Source organism: Sebastes fasciatus, chromosome 21 (genome assembly GCF_043250625.1).
Source record: "Sebastes fasciatus isolate fSebFas1 chromosome 21, fSebFas1.pri, whole genome shotgun sequence".
NCBI lineage: Eukaryota > Metazoa > Chordata > Actinopteri > Perciformes > Sebastidae > Sebastes > Sebastes fasciatus.
The window spans coordinates 21,002,043-21,017,644 of NC_133815.1; the positions used below are offsets into that span (position 1 = coordinate 21,002,043).

Below are 15,602 nucleotides of genomic sequence, written 5' to 3' on the forward strand. Positions count from 1 at the left end.
TTGAATTCATTCAATTCATGTTTCGACTATTATTTATTACTTTGAGGGAGTTTTGACTTCTCTGCTCAGTTGCTAAGTTATTTTCATTTGGTGTTGCAGCTGACTCGGGTTGGTGGGAGCTAATCGCAGCTGCACTGCACAGCACTCATGCAGCTGTTACCGCGGATAACGCCGTCCCCTGACCCACGGTTGCGGGACTGCAAGCGAAACAGTCATCATTTTCTTGATCTTGGCACATAAAGGATCAATTGCAGGTATCGTTTGATTGGAAAAGTTTGGATACTACTTGATACTTTAAAAGTTATCGAGTACTGACACCCAGCCCAAGCAGTCAGCCTATTGTGACTGGTTGTTTAATGTCAAGTCAATTTTATTTACATACCCCAAAATCACAAATAATAAATTCTCCTCAAGCTTAGCTACTAGCTTCACAAGTTGTACAGCATACATCCTTTATCCCTAAACCCTCAATTTAGGTAGTTATTTTGATGCTAGATGTGCTAAAAATCTGCACAATTTGTGTGGTTATTTTCCTCCTAAATATAAATGTCGAATTTGAAAGCATAGAGATTATGATTTGGTAAATATATAGCCAAATCATAATTTCTATGGTTTAAAATTAGCAGAGCTACTCTACTATCTTGACATCCTCATTCATTAACACCATCCTGTTCACTCCAGCAAAACAAATGCGGTGATGCTGTTGTATTCATCACGTCTGAATAGAAGGTCTGATTTAAAAGCATTAATGCGATCTCCTAATACAGCACCACTGCCTTTCTGCCTTTGCTTTTTGGTTTTTATCATCACCATAGATCATCAATAATATAGAGACGTAATGTGTCAATCTACTTCTAAACCAACTACAAAAACCTAAATACACTAATTCATACAGATTTTTTGGAAAGATTGTATGCCAGATGTGTCTGTCACGGTGAGCTAAATATGCATAATCATATCCAAAAACAATCTGGTTTATGACGCATGTAAATGCCACGACCGGGACCTGGATAGGTGATAGATGAATTGTTGGATGGATGGATGGATCGATGGATGGATGGATGGATGGATGGATGGATGGATAGATACTGCCAGAGTGAATGGGTGCATTATTATTATTTGTAGCCTAAATGTAATCTATATAATTCAAAACTTCTTGTAACACTGTTGTTTTCCCAGATGTCTTTACACCTTTGTAACATGTGCATTAGTCTCATACTGCCCCCTACTGTTTAAGGCATGAACAGTTTCCCTCCCTTTTTGTGAATGGAACAAGTTGCCCTGCAGTCGGAACAAACTGCCCTGAGGAACGCTCTGGTTGGGACGTACAGTAAATGCTAATGTCCGTGAAAGAATGCAGTTTTCCCTCGGCTGTGTGAGCTCCATAAAGTGATCGATGGTGTGTAATTGTGTTGGTCTTGATGACAAAGTGTCTCCATTTGAGAGACTCCATCAACATGGCTGTTGTCTCTCCTGGGGCCCTGAGGTAAAAAGCCATTCACACCGGTACAGGAATGCTCCTAACAATCAGCAATCAGAGGAGGAAATAAAAACACAGCTACAGTATGAGGCTGATGAGGAGAGAAATCATTCAGTGACATGCTGGCTGTCTAAATTTGGCACATCTAGTTAACATGCAGAGTTGATGTGAAAATGACAACGCCCGTGGTAATGGAATGAATATGAATTGTGTCTTTGTGTCTCAAGGACACGGCACATTGGCTTCCTGTTCTCATCAGCGGGTGTGCCAGTGACAGGTCAAGGGCAGCTTAATGATACATATCTGTAAATCAATCAGAAACTATATTTTGTATTCCACACATGCAAAGCTCATTTTCATTCTGCTACAAAACACTCAAGGGAGAACAGCGAGGCACTGAAGTGACTAAAGTACCATCACAAAAATCACCTCTCCCTCCATCTGAGACACAATCTGAGGTGAAGTTAACAGCAATTTTCTTTTCTCGGGTCCTATGACTCTTTCAGCAGGTGTTTGAGATGTGGCTTGCTGTTGTGGCTCTTGGCAGCCAAACTCCAATTAAAATACCAAGCCATCAACAAATTAGTAGAGCTGTGTTTTCTGGTAATCACACAGGACAGAAATGTCAGCTGTATCAACAGCGAAGCTAATACGCAAAGCCAATTTAATTTCACACTCATTTCCCTTTTATAACACCGATTCGTATCACGCACTCGGATATGTATTGGATTGTGGGTAATTCAGTGTGATAAAAGCTATTTTCTCCTCTTCTGCCTTCACGACACACATTGTCAAGTCAAGCCAAAGGTCTAGAAAATATTTAGAAATTTAGTGAAGTTATATTTCCTGGAGTATGAACAAATAAGACATTCTCCTTTAGTCTGGGAACCAGGCTGATACAATTGTCTGTCCTTGTTAGGAGTCAGGATGACAGAGCATTCCCCCTGGAGAGAAAATAAACAGACTGAAAGAAGAAGAAAACTGCTTTGAAGGAACATGGATTGAGTTTTGTTGCAAGCCCGCAGCAGGCTTTGGGCGAGGAAATTCATTCTGCGGACATTTGCATAATGGACATGTCTAGTTAGCAATTCTTATCAGCAGCTGTTTTGGCTCTGAATTATGAGCACAATTTGTCTGGAGAGCAAACAAGACTATTGCCAGAGTTATCTGTGTGAGCCACAAAACTGTGCATTTGAATATCCAACAGCTCATAAATACAGAGAGAGAGTTTCTCATTGTGGATTCACCTTCCCGGTGATTTAAATGTTTGGTCTGAAGCTGTCACAGCTGAATGGGCAGAAATTAAATTTTTCTTTTTTTTTGTATGTGACTGGAATCGGCTGTAACTGGGTTGATTCAGTTGGGTTTGGCCCACATGCTTGGTTGGTGACAAGTTAGTGACTGGCCTTAATAACGTTTAATCCACTGAAAACGTGAAGCGCCAGACATTACGTTGCCAGGAAACACTGCAAATCTGGCACAGGTTGGCCTGTTTGAGGGGCTGGTGCTGTGAGAAATGATCTCTTTTATTTCCCTCACTATAGGACCTTTTGTTGCAACCAGCCCTCTCTAAATGATTGTAAATTCAATTTCACTGCCATTAAAACTAATAGTCATTGTGAAAATTAAAATACGGAAAGCAAAACCATGTGTTTGTGTGTGCATGCATGTCAACGTGTATGCTTTTGAGTGTTTCTTTACTTTCTATAAGACTCTCTCAGGCTTCATATGTTTAACTATAGATGCATAAAGTCACTTGAAGGTCTGATTTGCTTATAAGCAGAGAGAGATCACACACACACACAGCCTGGGGATGACACTGCTCAACACTGTGACCGACTAACTGAGAGAGTGGATTGGGGGCAGAGGGCCTGGATATGCATTAAACATGTTCAAAGATCCTTTGGTGTGTGTGTGTGCGCTGCAGCTTTCACAAGCTCAATGTGTAATGTGGAAGTGGTAGAAAGTCAAAGAAAAGCTGCAGGTACTTATTAAAGAGCTCCATCTAATGGCCAACAGGTAAAAATTTCTTTTTATTCACCTTGACCTGCACTCAATATAAATCAAGTCTGTGTTTAAATCAATTGTTTTTTTATTAAATAATCATGAAATAATTAATAATACAATCAACTGTGTTGTTTGGCACTAGTTTTTTCCAACAGAGTTCAGTGTGTGATGTCTAAATCTACTACCTGATTGTCAGATGACTGTGGCTTCAAAATAAAAGCATGCATGTTGAGAGGGAGGTTGCCTTGAAAAACGAGCACGTATATAAATACCACAAAGGGAGTAATTTACGTTTTTTTGTACTCGGGAATCTACAGGTACTGTATTTGATTAACTTGACTGCCCCATTGTCTACAGTTATTTTTATTCTGAAAGTATATTCCGGAAACCGTGCTTTATTGCAGATCTATGGCAATCACTTTGACATACAGGTTGCTATAGCACTGGTTGCTAGGTAACCTAATGAAATAATTTGTCAACTAGCAGCAGGCAGACATTCAATTAGAGAGCAAGTCATGAGGTAATATCACTGCTTTCTTGTTGTATGACTATTTTAATGTGTATGCAACATATCTATGTTGTTAAAGCTCATATAGGTTATTGAATAGGTTATTAAATAGGTGTGTGTAGCCTGTCTTTTATTTGGTTTTCAGTTGTTCAGTTGTTTCAGCTGCTTGGCAGTAATGTTAGCTGACCAGACGAAGGTCTCTCCGTGAATCAGTGCTGATCCTAGTGTTGGCTTTTCCTGCTTCAGCCTCCCGACCACGGTCGGAGGGCGAGCTGAGCGAGCGAGAACGAGCACGGTGTGTGAGTGAAGGCAGGCAGGCAGAGGAGCAGAGTACAGCAGAGACTCCGGCCCTGGAGACCAAAGCTACGGTCTCCTCCGCGTCCTCCGATCGCGGCCAACACTGTTTTGCAAGGCGGGCTTCACTAGATATAACTTTGCGGTTTTGGTGCGGTTTTGGTGTAGTTTGTGTTGGAGTCTGAGTCTGAACAGCGCAGTCACACGTGAGCGCGCATGGGACACCGACACGGATTGATTTATACTGTAAGAAGTTACAAAAAGTCCCTTTAAGAATCAGTCTTATCAGACACCTCTTGTGTGACCCGACCTGCATATCATTGACCCCATGTTGGGTCCAATCCCAGATCTGGTCTAGCATATTCAGATGCTATAGATGCTATACTTAAAGGGACTGTTTGTAAGAATCAGAAATGCTTGTTAACAGCGACACCTGTGGCCGTTAAGTCAACGAAAGTCAGCGTCGGGTTCGCTCAAAACAGTGAGACGACACACGTCAGCTATTGTTATTGATGCAATAATTGGTAAGCAGCATTTTAATGTTGTAGCAGGTGAGGTGGCCTTACTTTCTATACTCCTATTGTTGGGTAGATTCATCTGTAATGATTGATTGTATTTTCTAAAATGATCAAATGTTTTTTGTGTAAAATCTTAATTTGTGAAATAACTATCAATCATAATTGGTTAAAAAATATAATATTTCTCTCTGAAATGTAGTGGAGCTGAAGTACGAAGGAGCAGAAAATGAAAATACTTAAGTAAAGTACAAGTGCATACCTCCCATATTGTACTTGAATACAGTATTTGAGTAAATGTACATTCATAAAAACGGTACTCCTTACAAGAAATATTATTCAAAGTTTTAGTATGACAAGTTACGTCTTGCTGTCTGCCTTCTCTTCTGCCTTCAGCTTACAGGAAGAGGGTCCCCAGGAGCCCCAACAGGAGACACTGCAGCAGGTAGCAGCCAGAATAGTTCAGAAGGCCTGGAAAAGATATGTGGTGGGTGCTGATGCTGTTGTGGGCACTGTTGTACATGGACAAATTAAAGTCAACATGCATAAACTAAAACTCTTTTTCCTACACAAACTGTAGTACAGACAGATCTTCAAGTATTTCAAAGAACTTATCAGCCATTGCAACCTGCTGGATCCCCAAACCGTCTTCAAAAGTGTGAATCCTCGAGAGGTAACAGAAACAATGCTCTCTATAAAATGAAAAAAAATAAAATAAATGGTAAGATTTGATATTCCTGTGGCAGGCAGAGTTGCTGGATGCTGCTGCTGGCGTGTTCATCAGGTTTCGACTCGGAGGGGTAGGAGCTGAAGAGAGAAATACACTCAACATCACTCAACAGCTATGTGAATATGATAATACAGACATACCTGCTTACATCTTGCTTATACCTTTGCCCTCAGATTACCTTTCCCCCCAACATCTATTACAAGATCTTCACCCATCGACCCATCGCAGACATGTGTGCCAGCAGCCCGAGGGACTACACCCAGCTTGGCCTAAAGAAGCCTGTGGCCCAGCAGACCAACAATTGCTGGCCTCTTATACAAGAGGACCGATCAAGATGGTACCAGCGCAAGGAGAACAACGGCTGGAGGCTCTTCTGTAGCAAGGTGAAGAAAATGTTCTGTTCTGCCTGTTATTTGTACAAATACTATAGTGAAAAAAGAAAATAAGCACCACCAATGCAAGGGGTTAATTTTGTCCTTTGTAGTAAGAATCTGACACACTTGAATAGATAGAACAGCTACAGCAGGCATTTCATGGCAGCGTTTTGCCTTGATCGTACCAAACTGTATTTAGCTTCGGACATTGTGTAAGCTGAATCATAATGCTCTCACACATTGTCTATTTAACGCAAAAACAAGGTCACATAGTTCAACTGTTAACCACTAAAAGTCATAGTCTGTGTTTATGTGCTTCTTCTACTCTCTGATAGGTGGATCCCATGGGTGAGCCCAGAGAGATCGATGCTAACAAGAAAATGGAGTTTCACTATTCCAGGTTGCGCCGGCAGCAGGATGTAGACAAGTGGAGGAAGAAGAGGAAAACTGAATGGCTGAAGCAGATGTGAGTTTTATATATTTGTCTGTCCCTCAAAGCAAGTCTTTTGCTGTGCAACGGCCGCTGTGGCCTCAAATGATTACAGGGTAACGGTAAATGCTAGCCTCAGTTAGTGTCTATTGTGTATTATAAAAGAGGACCTATTATGCTTTTGTGCTTTTTCCCTTTCCTTTAGTCAGAGTGTTATATCGTTTTTGTGTATATAAAAGGTCTGCAAAGTTACAAAGTCCAAAGTTCACACCAAAGAGAGTTCCTCTCCCCCGCAGAAACACTGCTCCTGAACTGCCTGAAACGCCTTGCTTGAAGACCCACCTTTTCTTCCGTAACGTGGTGATGTCACGAAGTAACACATTATATGACATAATACCTACCTAGTGGATAGTTTGGCATGCATCAAACAAAGCTAGACAGAGGGTGATAAGAGGTGCTGCAGCACAGCCGGTATGAGAAAAATAAAGCGTTTTTTGAACATTAAAGCATGTAAACATGTTCTAGTAGAAACCCAAAATACAAGCATGCACCTGAAAATGAGCACAATAGGTCCTCTTTAAATTCCAGTCACAGAGCTAAGCATGAGTCAATTCCTATTGACCTTTGAAAACCCTAGGTCAATTAACAAAACACTGCTATTTTAATGGTATATTGAAAGTTGTGACTCTTTAATCCATGTAGACACACAAAAACTAAAAATGACTGAAAATATCAAATAATTGGCAATGATTAATATGGACAAATAAAACCGTACAAATTATTGCGCATATTAACCAAGGGCATGGGCAATTTCTGGGTTCTATCTTTATCTAGATTAGAAAATGGACTCACAAAATATTTTTTTATTATGCAGCTAACTGAATATTTTATTTTTTCTGAATGGACAGTTAAACCTTGAAAACAGTTAAGTGTTGCAAAATGACCTTATGGGTTTTTAGCCATAGTGGTGTGACCACTTTGGTCCAGGAAAATTACCATGAAATTTTGGTCCCCAGAGAATGAATCCTTCTAACTTTGGCGGTCTGACTTTTCCTCTAGCGTCACCATGACAGTGCAAATTGTGGTTTTGAGTGAGTGAATCCAAGGATTAGACTATTTTTAATACGTTAATAAGTCTGCCAATCGTCAAATAAATATTCAAAACCAGTAACCATTTATCCATGTACTCTAATCTCCTTTTATGCTCTTTTACAAAATGTGGACGATACACATCTGAGGCAGGGTTATGTGTAGCCCTGTGTATAAGTGTGTGTATGTCCTCTCTCCCTTACATACAGGTATAACCAGGGGCGTCTGCAGGCTCATCCAGCGCATCAACACATGGCGACGCTGGGGGTGAATTCCGCCCAGGAAGTCATGGACGCCATTGAAGAGAAGGGAGATGATGAAGTACTGGAATGGGAGCTGGATGAGCTGCTGGATTGGACCAACACTCTCAACTTTGAGGAGTAAGAGTCCTCTGCTCACTGTTGGCTAGTAGACAGTCTGATGCTTTCTGTTGAATAGACTGGTTGTAATTCAAAACTGGGTCAGAAGTGATTAAATCTCTATCATTTTGTAACATATTTTTGCTCCTTTGCCTGTGCAGGTATATACAAGAGTGGAGAGGTTTGGCCTGCAGTCGCTCCTCTGAGCCAAGCAAAGGTGAACATTTGTAATGATAGCTGCATATCTTTGCTGCTTGTTATTGCTACCTATTCAATGTTTTATGCTGTAACGCCATCTGCTGTTTAAGTTTAGGATTAACAAAGCTGTATTCCATCAGTGTAAATCTCACCGATTGCAATACAAGACTTATTGATGACCATGTTTTTGTTCACATACCGATTGGCCCCTCTTCTCAGGTAAAACATGATCTTTGGTCATTTTGAAACTGTCATATGAGTGACAGTGACATATACAGTAGGTGAGCATTTATCATGTTTAAACATAAGAAATATCACTATCACTTTTTGCTGACATATTTCTTGTTGAATAGAAGGTATAAATAAAATATTTTTTTTTGTTGACAGGTTTAAGTGTTGAAAATGCATGCTTCTACCTGGGTCTGTGTGCAGAGAGGACTGCTGTGTCTGAAGGATACAGGAAATGTACGGATATAGCTCTTTCCAAGTACAGTATATACTGTATATGTTTTGTTATAGCTTTTAAGTGGACATATTGACACTGGGAGCAATCATTTTATCTTAAATAAATATCTCTTTGTATCTTTAAAAAGCTTGTCTGTGTAGATTTTTTCTTGTTCCAGAGATTCTAGCGACATATCTGACTTGAATTACTAATTCACCTCTGTAATAAAAGTGAATAAACAGTTTGTTATTTTTTATTAAGAAAGTTATACCTCCCCTTTGTGTGAAATATGTTGAATGCCTGCTGTAAAATATGTGAAGGAATCATAGACTCAGTGTAGTAAATTGATAATGAATTCCCTGTGATAATGCAGATAATACAGGGAGATCATTTAAACCAGGAGTCAACTATATATTTTTGTGATTATCAATATAAGGCTACTTGTTTCTCAATTTACACACAGTTATTTACATTATTATGTTTCTCACAATCCCCCCCCCCCCAAAAAAAACAACCCAAAAACTAAATAATGTTTCTGTCTAACATACATCCTGTATGGGCCAGTCTAAGATTCAAGATTCAAGATGTTTATTGTCACGCCGGTTATACAAGTACAATCGTGTGAAATGCTTTTTGCTGGGAAGCTCCATTAAAAATAATAAGTTATATTACAATTATAAAAGGTAATACTTTGTACAAGGCATATTAAGAACATATAGAGTATATACAGTATAAGAGATATGATTGAGGTATTGCACTTGTTTATTGCACTTTTTGTGTGAGAAGGTGTCGTATGAATATCTATTTAAAAGTCTGATGGCCTGGGGGAAAAAACTGTTCCTCAGTCTGCTGGTGAGGTCTAAAGATGTTGTGTTGAGTATTTACAGTTTTGTAAAGTGGCGATGAGTCATCAGAATTACACAATTTAGTGTTCAGCCATCCTCAGTAACAAAACAGTATGCAATTCCTACCTCTGAAAAAGAGGGGGCACCCGGATTTGAACCGGGGACCTCTTGATCTGCAGTCAAATGCTCTACCACTGAGCTATACCCCCATACAACAACACTGTCACATGAACAATTTATAAAGATAGCTATGACTGGCGTTTACATCGTTGCTGTGTTAAAGTGTGGTGAAATTGTTAACGTTATAAATCATACAGTACTTAAAAACAAACCAGATACCAATATAGTGTACAGAAACATAATACAACGGTTTTTTTTTAATGGTACATCGTACACGACACCGGTTTGTACCGGATGTGTTGTCATGAAAACGCGACCCAACCGGATGTTAGTAATAGAAAGTGGAAGAAACGGCATCACCATGGTACTGTTGCAGTCTTATACTCATTTACTATGATTTATACTATCCTAACCATATTAGAAACATTACGCTGTATTATATAGTTATACTAATAGTTATGTAACCTGCTCACGGCTTTGTCTTTTGTCTTTGTGTCCTCTGACGTCCATCAGCTGTGAATGTGATTAGTCACTGGAGCTAATGCTAGTTAGCAGCTATCAGGCTGCTTAACGTGGCTGAAGATGATTTCAGCTTTCTGTGTGTGTCAGGGACTAGATATTAGTAGTTGTAAACTGTGAATGTGTGTTTGTGTTTGTTACAGAATACCCGAGGACTTCGCTCACAGCTGAAGGACAGCGTACCTGTGGCCGGCTTTAATCCACAGGGAGCGTATGGAGTGCAGGACTCTCTGAGGAGCGGGTGAGACGCTGCAGCATGTATAAACCTTCTCCTTCCAAGTTAGCACAAATAAACCAGTATATCTCTGGTTAAAAATGACGGGTTTAATTGTATTTTTATGATATTTCGGCTAGACGAGATCGACTGAAATAATTTTATAAGATAAGATAAGATATTCCTTTATTAGTCATTTGCAGTGTAAAGGGGGTAGTGCAGAAACAAGAAGCATCAGTAAAAACAAAAATCAAGATACAACACAGTGCAAGAAGCAAAACAAAAGTAGACAGGCATATAAAATATGAACAATTTAAATAGAAGGAAATATAAAAATAGGAACAATAACAAGGGGAATATTAAAAAAATGGAACAATATATATATAGTATTGACAATAAACAGACTATTAACACAATTGCACAAGTTTGATGAGTTAAAATGACTAAAACTATACTAATATAGCTACGTTTTCTTTGACTAAGATATGACCAGACTTTAAGTCAAATAAAACTTGACTGAAAAAAATAAACAGGATGAGGTTGACTAAATATGATAAAAACTAGCAAGGACATTTGACACCCGACTAACACCTCTTCCTAACTGGACGCGATGCAAACGTGCAAACATCAGATTGTTTCGAAGTTTTGCACACCTCCAACTTATTTTCACTGGTCAAAATCAAAACTGACAGTTAATCAATATCCCTCTCTCTACGTCCTAGATATTGACATCGCTTGTATTCTGGACAATTTCTGGTATAACATACACACTGGATACTTGTCAAAAAATTATTTAACATAATGTATGAGTATTTACTTTTCAATGTAAGTTTAAGTATTTATTTACTCACTGGCTTTTAACAAATATATTACAATTGTCTCACTTTTGGGCAGTGTGTACCTGATTATCCATAACATCTAGTTATCCAGTCTGTCGTAGAGCTGGACCGATGAGTCCACCAGGCCGATATTAGCTTAATACAGATATATCAGTATTAAGTAAGAAGAAATGACTGGACAAAAGACCCATAGATATGTTTGAGATCTTTTAAAAATAGCTTTAAAATTACACAGTTTGTCAAAACAGAGAGGACTGAGTTTATTTTTCAACTGTAAAATATCCTGCTCATCACATATCCTGAAATTAAAATCTGTGTCAATATCGTTATCAGCTTAAAAATATTGTTGGTCAGGCTGTGCTACATATACGCTGTTGTGCTGCTTTACAAGTTCGTAGTACCCTTAAACTTTTTTACATGTAATAACACAATGATGTAGTTTGTGTGACAGCTTTCTCTGTCAAGAGAAGCTGCAGTGTGTTAGTTTTTATTAGTTCCACCCTTAAACCAAATTACATGTGCATAATACAGATTTTCACCTCCTGCTTGTTCTATTTCTTCTTTTGCTACACAGCTTTACCAGCGTAAAGAATGAGCTCCTTCCAAGCCACCCACTGGAGCTGTCTGAGAAAAATGTGAGTAATCTGAATTACAAGAGCTCCTCCACAATTCATTTAGACTAGACCTCTTCTTAAGACCGTGTAGGTGTTATGGAATCTTTTTAACAGCAGATATTTTGACTTGTGGTAGGTGTATGCACAGGTGGAACTCATAACACTAACAAATGGCTCGGTTACAGTTAGATGTCCCAGTAATCCTTGCCAGTGTGCCAGCCAGGCCAACCTGTCCTATTTATGTAGCAGTGCATTTTGTTAACAAAACTATCTAATATATTTATCCACGACTTTTTTTTCCATTACTAAGAAGAAATGGAAGTAAATATAAAAATAGGAACAATAACAAGGGGAATCTAAAAATTTGAACCATATATACAGTATTTACAATAAACAGACTATTAACACAATTGCACAAGTTTGATGAGTCAAAAGGACTAAAATGAATGAAGTTTTCATTGACTAAAATTATATTAATATAGCCTAAGATATGACTAACATGAGCAGACTTTTAGTCAAAACTTGACTTAAAAAAATAAACAGGATGAGGTTGACTAAATATGATGAAAACTAACGAGGACATTTGACACAGGACTAACACCTCTTCCTAACTGGACGCGATGCAAACGAGCAAACATAAGATTGTTTCGAAGTTTCGCACACCTCCAACCTGTTTTCACTGGTCCAAATCAAAGCTGACAGTTAATCAATATCATTCTCTCTACGTCCTAGAGAGTGACTTTGCTCGTATTCTGGACAATTTTTCGCGCTCACTTCGCCAGAGTTTGCTCACTCGCTGTGTGTTAGGAAGAGGTGTTAGACTACATAACACTATTATGTTGTCAAAATTAATGTTATTAATCACACCTGTGCCCATCCTACTCTGACATGTCAAGATGTCTTTGTAACATTATAATATATGTGAACTGCCATTATTATTATGGATTCAATATTCATATTAATTTCAACAAAAAACAATTATATCAGGGGAAATAAAACAAAAAAAGCATTTTTTGAGGCAACAATAAAAACAGAATGACCTGTACATTCATGAAAACAGATAGCCCTGTTTTATTTGTTACAAGCAGATCAGTAGCAGTGAGAACAAGTGAAAGTTTGATGGTGGAAGTTAAAGTTGTTGTCTCGGGGGTACTAAACATTTTATGTGTTTCTGTGATGTGCAGTTCCTGCCAAACCAGGACAAGATGAATTTCTCTACACTCAGAAATATCCAGGGTCTTCATGCTCCGCTCAAACTGCAGATGGAGTACAGGGCAGCTAGACAGGTAACACACACAATGCTGCGTGTCTCAGTGATCCACCTCCCCAGTTCTGATAGCCCTCTTTCTTGGGCTCTTCTCCCTGTTTGTTTTTAAGTCATTGTTCTCGCTCCATAACTCTTGATGCCTCCCCCCCCTCCTCCTTCCAGATCCAGCGTCTGCCGTTCTTACCGAGTTCAAACCTGGCTCTGGATACACTGCGAGGCAGCGACGAGTCCATCGGCTTCGAGGACATCCTCTGCGGTGAGAGTCTCATCCCTTCACCTTTTGTACAACCATTCGCAAAACTTTCTGAATATAATATCTAACACTGTGTTTATGTCCTGTCTCCCTGCAGATCCAGGCCAGAGTGAAATGATGGGCGAGCCACACATGATGATGGAATACAAACTGGGACTGTTTTAAAAGAAGATGGGACACGCATAATACACAGTTACTCACATAGATTTAGGTTTATTATTTGTCTGCATACATTTGTTTTTTTCCTCAAAAATCACCAACTGAGGTTTTCTCTCTCTGTAATCTTTTGGGAAAGAAAGGGGCTTGATGGTTGTGTGTGGGGGGAGGGGAGGGGTTATCCTGTTAATGACATAGATCTGGAGTGTTAAACAGACAAGCAATCAGTGCTGCTTTTGTATGATTCCAATCCGGTTGGTATTTCTAATAAACTTCATAACCTTCCTCATGATGTGGGTTCATTTGACAAATTATTTAAAGGTAGAATATTTAACAGTTGTCAGTTGCTGTTTGTAAACGCAATGCGATGTTCGAGCGAGCTATAGAGTGACTGAAGAGAGAGAGCGGCGTTGGTGAGAACAAAGCAGAGAATCGGAGAAATAAAACGCTATTTTCTGATTGTTTCACGGCGGTTATGTTATAAAACACAAAACTAACTCCACATAACTGCGGGAAGATGCAGAGTTGCCGGATTTTGAATGAATGCAGGCTTCCTGTCTGCTGGCTGTGCCTCAGCGCTGCTCTCGTTAACCTACAGACACACACCGATCATAGCTGCACTCAGCATAGAGAGGAGCAGGGGATCACTGGAACACATGCTAGGGCTGCACATTTAATCAAATATTAATCGTGATCACAATTAGATGAACATGATCGTCTGCGATATTGACGTTAAATTGCGTGCTTCGCTCATAGAATACTCTGCTGCTTAAATCAAGCTCTTAAACTAACCGCAAGAGATGCAGCGTCAGTCAGCAGCCGATCGAGGCCCGCCGGGTTTCAGCAGTCTCGTATTCACATATCCAAGTTTTTTGCCAGTCAGACACACATGTGCAGCCGCCACATGATGATTTTACGTCGGCACACAGCGCCACTGTCAGTAACGTCTGACACACACATACACACAGAGACACGCACAACATGTTTTCGGTGTGGAGGTTCTTCAGCGTGAGTGAAGAAGACGTAAAGCTGCAATTTGTTACTACTGCAAGTTCAAAATAAGCCGTGGAGGAACAACCTTAAAACATTCGGAACAACTAACTTAATCAGACACTTATTATATTATTATTATTATTATATAGCCTCGGTATCAGAAGCCGAAGGGCATGACAAAGCAGCGGCATTTGATCACCTGAACAGGCTGCACTCCCTGCGTGCTTACGTTATTGTTCTGTCACGTGGGGCACAAAGCCCCCAAGAAGCGTCCTGAGTAGAGCAAAATAACAAGAAAAGTGAAAATCCAGGCAGAGGGCTGCAGTGTCTCTGCAGATACAGACACCACCACACACTTCTGGGGCATACATAAGTGATGATTGAGAGGGATTATTTTTGTACCAGTCCATGCTTTGTTTTTCCCCCAGGCGATGTACTCTTTTCTAAATCCCCAGACCTGCCATCAAACTAGAACGACCTCAGACTGTCTTACCAGTCCTGGTCACCTGACATCCCCTCTCACCTGATTAAAATATTTTAGCTATCACAGTATTTGCGAGTTAAGGTCAATTATTGCTTACTTTTGACAATGTAACATCATGTGCCCTTAGAACACATTCAATAAATAATATCTTATGTTAATTTATTACCAACAATCAGGGAGCAGAAAGACGACTTTAAGATGAATTTCTTTAAATATTTGGAATTATTTGGGGAAATTGTTTGAATTCGGAAGTGTCAACAGACGGATCAAACCAGCTATTTCTGCACCATGGGAAGTGTAAAGCTGTCTACAAGGTGAAAATGTGTCTCAGACATAATTGGAGGTGACATTTACTCAACTTTGCATTGACAAGACCCTTCAACACTTGATGCCCCACACCTCCAGTCTCCACGCTTCAGGCCCTATAACCCTGACGAGTCTAATTAGCCTTCACATACCGTAGCTCTTCCTGTCTGCAGTCCCATTCTCAGCTGTTGTATTAAGAGTTGGCCTCTGACATCGTCTTGTTCTCCTGTCATTCTTTGTTTCAGCCACCTGATGTGTCCGTCTACCACATGTCAGCAACCTGTCAGTAAAAAAACCTCACCTTGTGTGATTGATTAAAGGATTTATTAGACAATCTGAATAATCTTGCATAGAGTGTGAAGGCAGCTTCACCATCAACTAAGCATATACAGCATGCAATAACTTGAGAAAAGGTTCTTTGAAAATAGTTTTGCACTTGATTTTCATTTTTTCTTTACAGTGAAGAGCTGACCAAAGTGGAGAAACAAGCATTTCAAAAACTTGAGCAGCACATTTCCTCAATGATTTCTTTTGGCAATATCATTTAACATCACCTAGCAGTG

At 39.5% G+C, this 15,602-nt stretch overlaps 2 protein-coding genes, 1 long non-coding RNA gene and 1 other non-coding gene across 6 annotated transcripts in view; 2 read left to right on the top strand and 2 right to left on the bottom strand.

Moving 5' to 3' along the window:
• The window catches only part of LOC141759893 (uncharacterized), a 488,172-nt gene that overhangs the window by 109,013 nt on the left and 363,557 nt on the right, over window positions 1-15,602 (bottom strand). The window lies entirely within an intron of this gene.
• Window positions 3,918-8,496, top strand: c21h11orf65 (chromosome 21 C11orf65 homolog). 3 transcript variants are annotated; one of them, XR_012592222.1, is made up of 10 exons: window positions 3,928-4,007; window positions 5,201-5,291; window positions 5,385-5,477; window positions 5,551-5,604; window positions 5,708-5,917; window positions 6,244-6,374; window positions 7,637-7,807; window positions 7,948-8,003; window positions 8,204-8,265; window positions 8,372-8,496. XR_012592222.1 is itself a non-coding variant. In XM_074622368.1 (10 exons), the coding sequence occupies exons 1-9, from the start codon at window positions 4,003-4,005 to the stop codon at window positions 8,212-8,214; spliced, it is 822 nt and encodes a 273-aa protein (XP_074478469.1). In that variant the 5' UTR covers window positions 3,929-4,002; the 3' UTR covers window positions 8,215-8,261; window positions 8,372-8,496. The 3 variants fall into 3 exon arrangements, 2 of the variants coding, with proteins under 2 accessions (XP_074478470.1, XP_074478469.1); XM_074622368.1 differs by having other exon boundaries at window positions 3,929-4,007; window positions 8,204-8,261; XM_074622369.1 differs by lacking the exons at window positions 7,637-7,807; window positions 7,948-8,003; window positions 8,204-8,265; window positions 8,372-8,496 and adding an exon at window positions 6,635-7,302 and having other exon boundaries at window positions 3,918-4,007.
• On the bottom strand, window positions 9,412-9,483 carry trnac-gca (transfer RNA cysteine (anticodon GCA)). Its single transcript has one exon. It is a non-coding gene; the product is annotated as a tRNA-Cys (tRNA).
• On the top strand, window positions 9,623-13,541 carry pomp (proteasome maturation protein). Its single transcript, XM_074621847.1, has 6 exons — window positions 9,623-9,758; window positions 10,057-10,154; window positions 11,541-11,601; window positions 12,765-12,866; window positions 13,010-13,103; window positions 13,198-13,541. Exons 1-6 carry the CDS (start codon window positions 9,699-9,701, stop codon window positions 13,263-13,265), a joined length of 483 nt encoding a protein of 160 aa, XP_074477948.1. The 5' UTR covers window positions 9,623-9,698; the 3' UTR covers window positions 13,266-13,541.

Coding starts and splice junctions, on each gene's coding strand:
- pomp (XM_074621847.1), top strand. CDS start 9,699: ATGAAAACGCGACCCAACCGGATGTTAGTAATAGAAAGTGGAAGAAAC. Junction 9,759..10,056: donor GAAGAAACGGCATCACCATG/GTACTGTTGCAG, acceptor TGTTTGTTACAG/AATACCCGAGGACTTCGCTC. Junction 12,867..13,009: donor AGTACAGGGCAGCTAGACAG/GTAACACACACA, acceptor TCCTCCTTCCAG/ATCCAGCGTCTGCCGTTCTT.
- c21h11orf65 (XM_074622368.1), top strand. Junction 5,478..5,550: donor AAAGTGTGAATCCTCGAGAG/GTAACAGAAACA, acceptor TTCCTGTGGCAG/GCAGAGTTGCTGGATGCTGC. Junction 5,605..5,707: donor TCAGGTTTCGACTCGGAGGG/GTAGGAGCTGAA, acceptor CTTTGCCCTCAG/ATTACCTTTCCCCCCAACAT.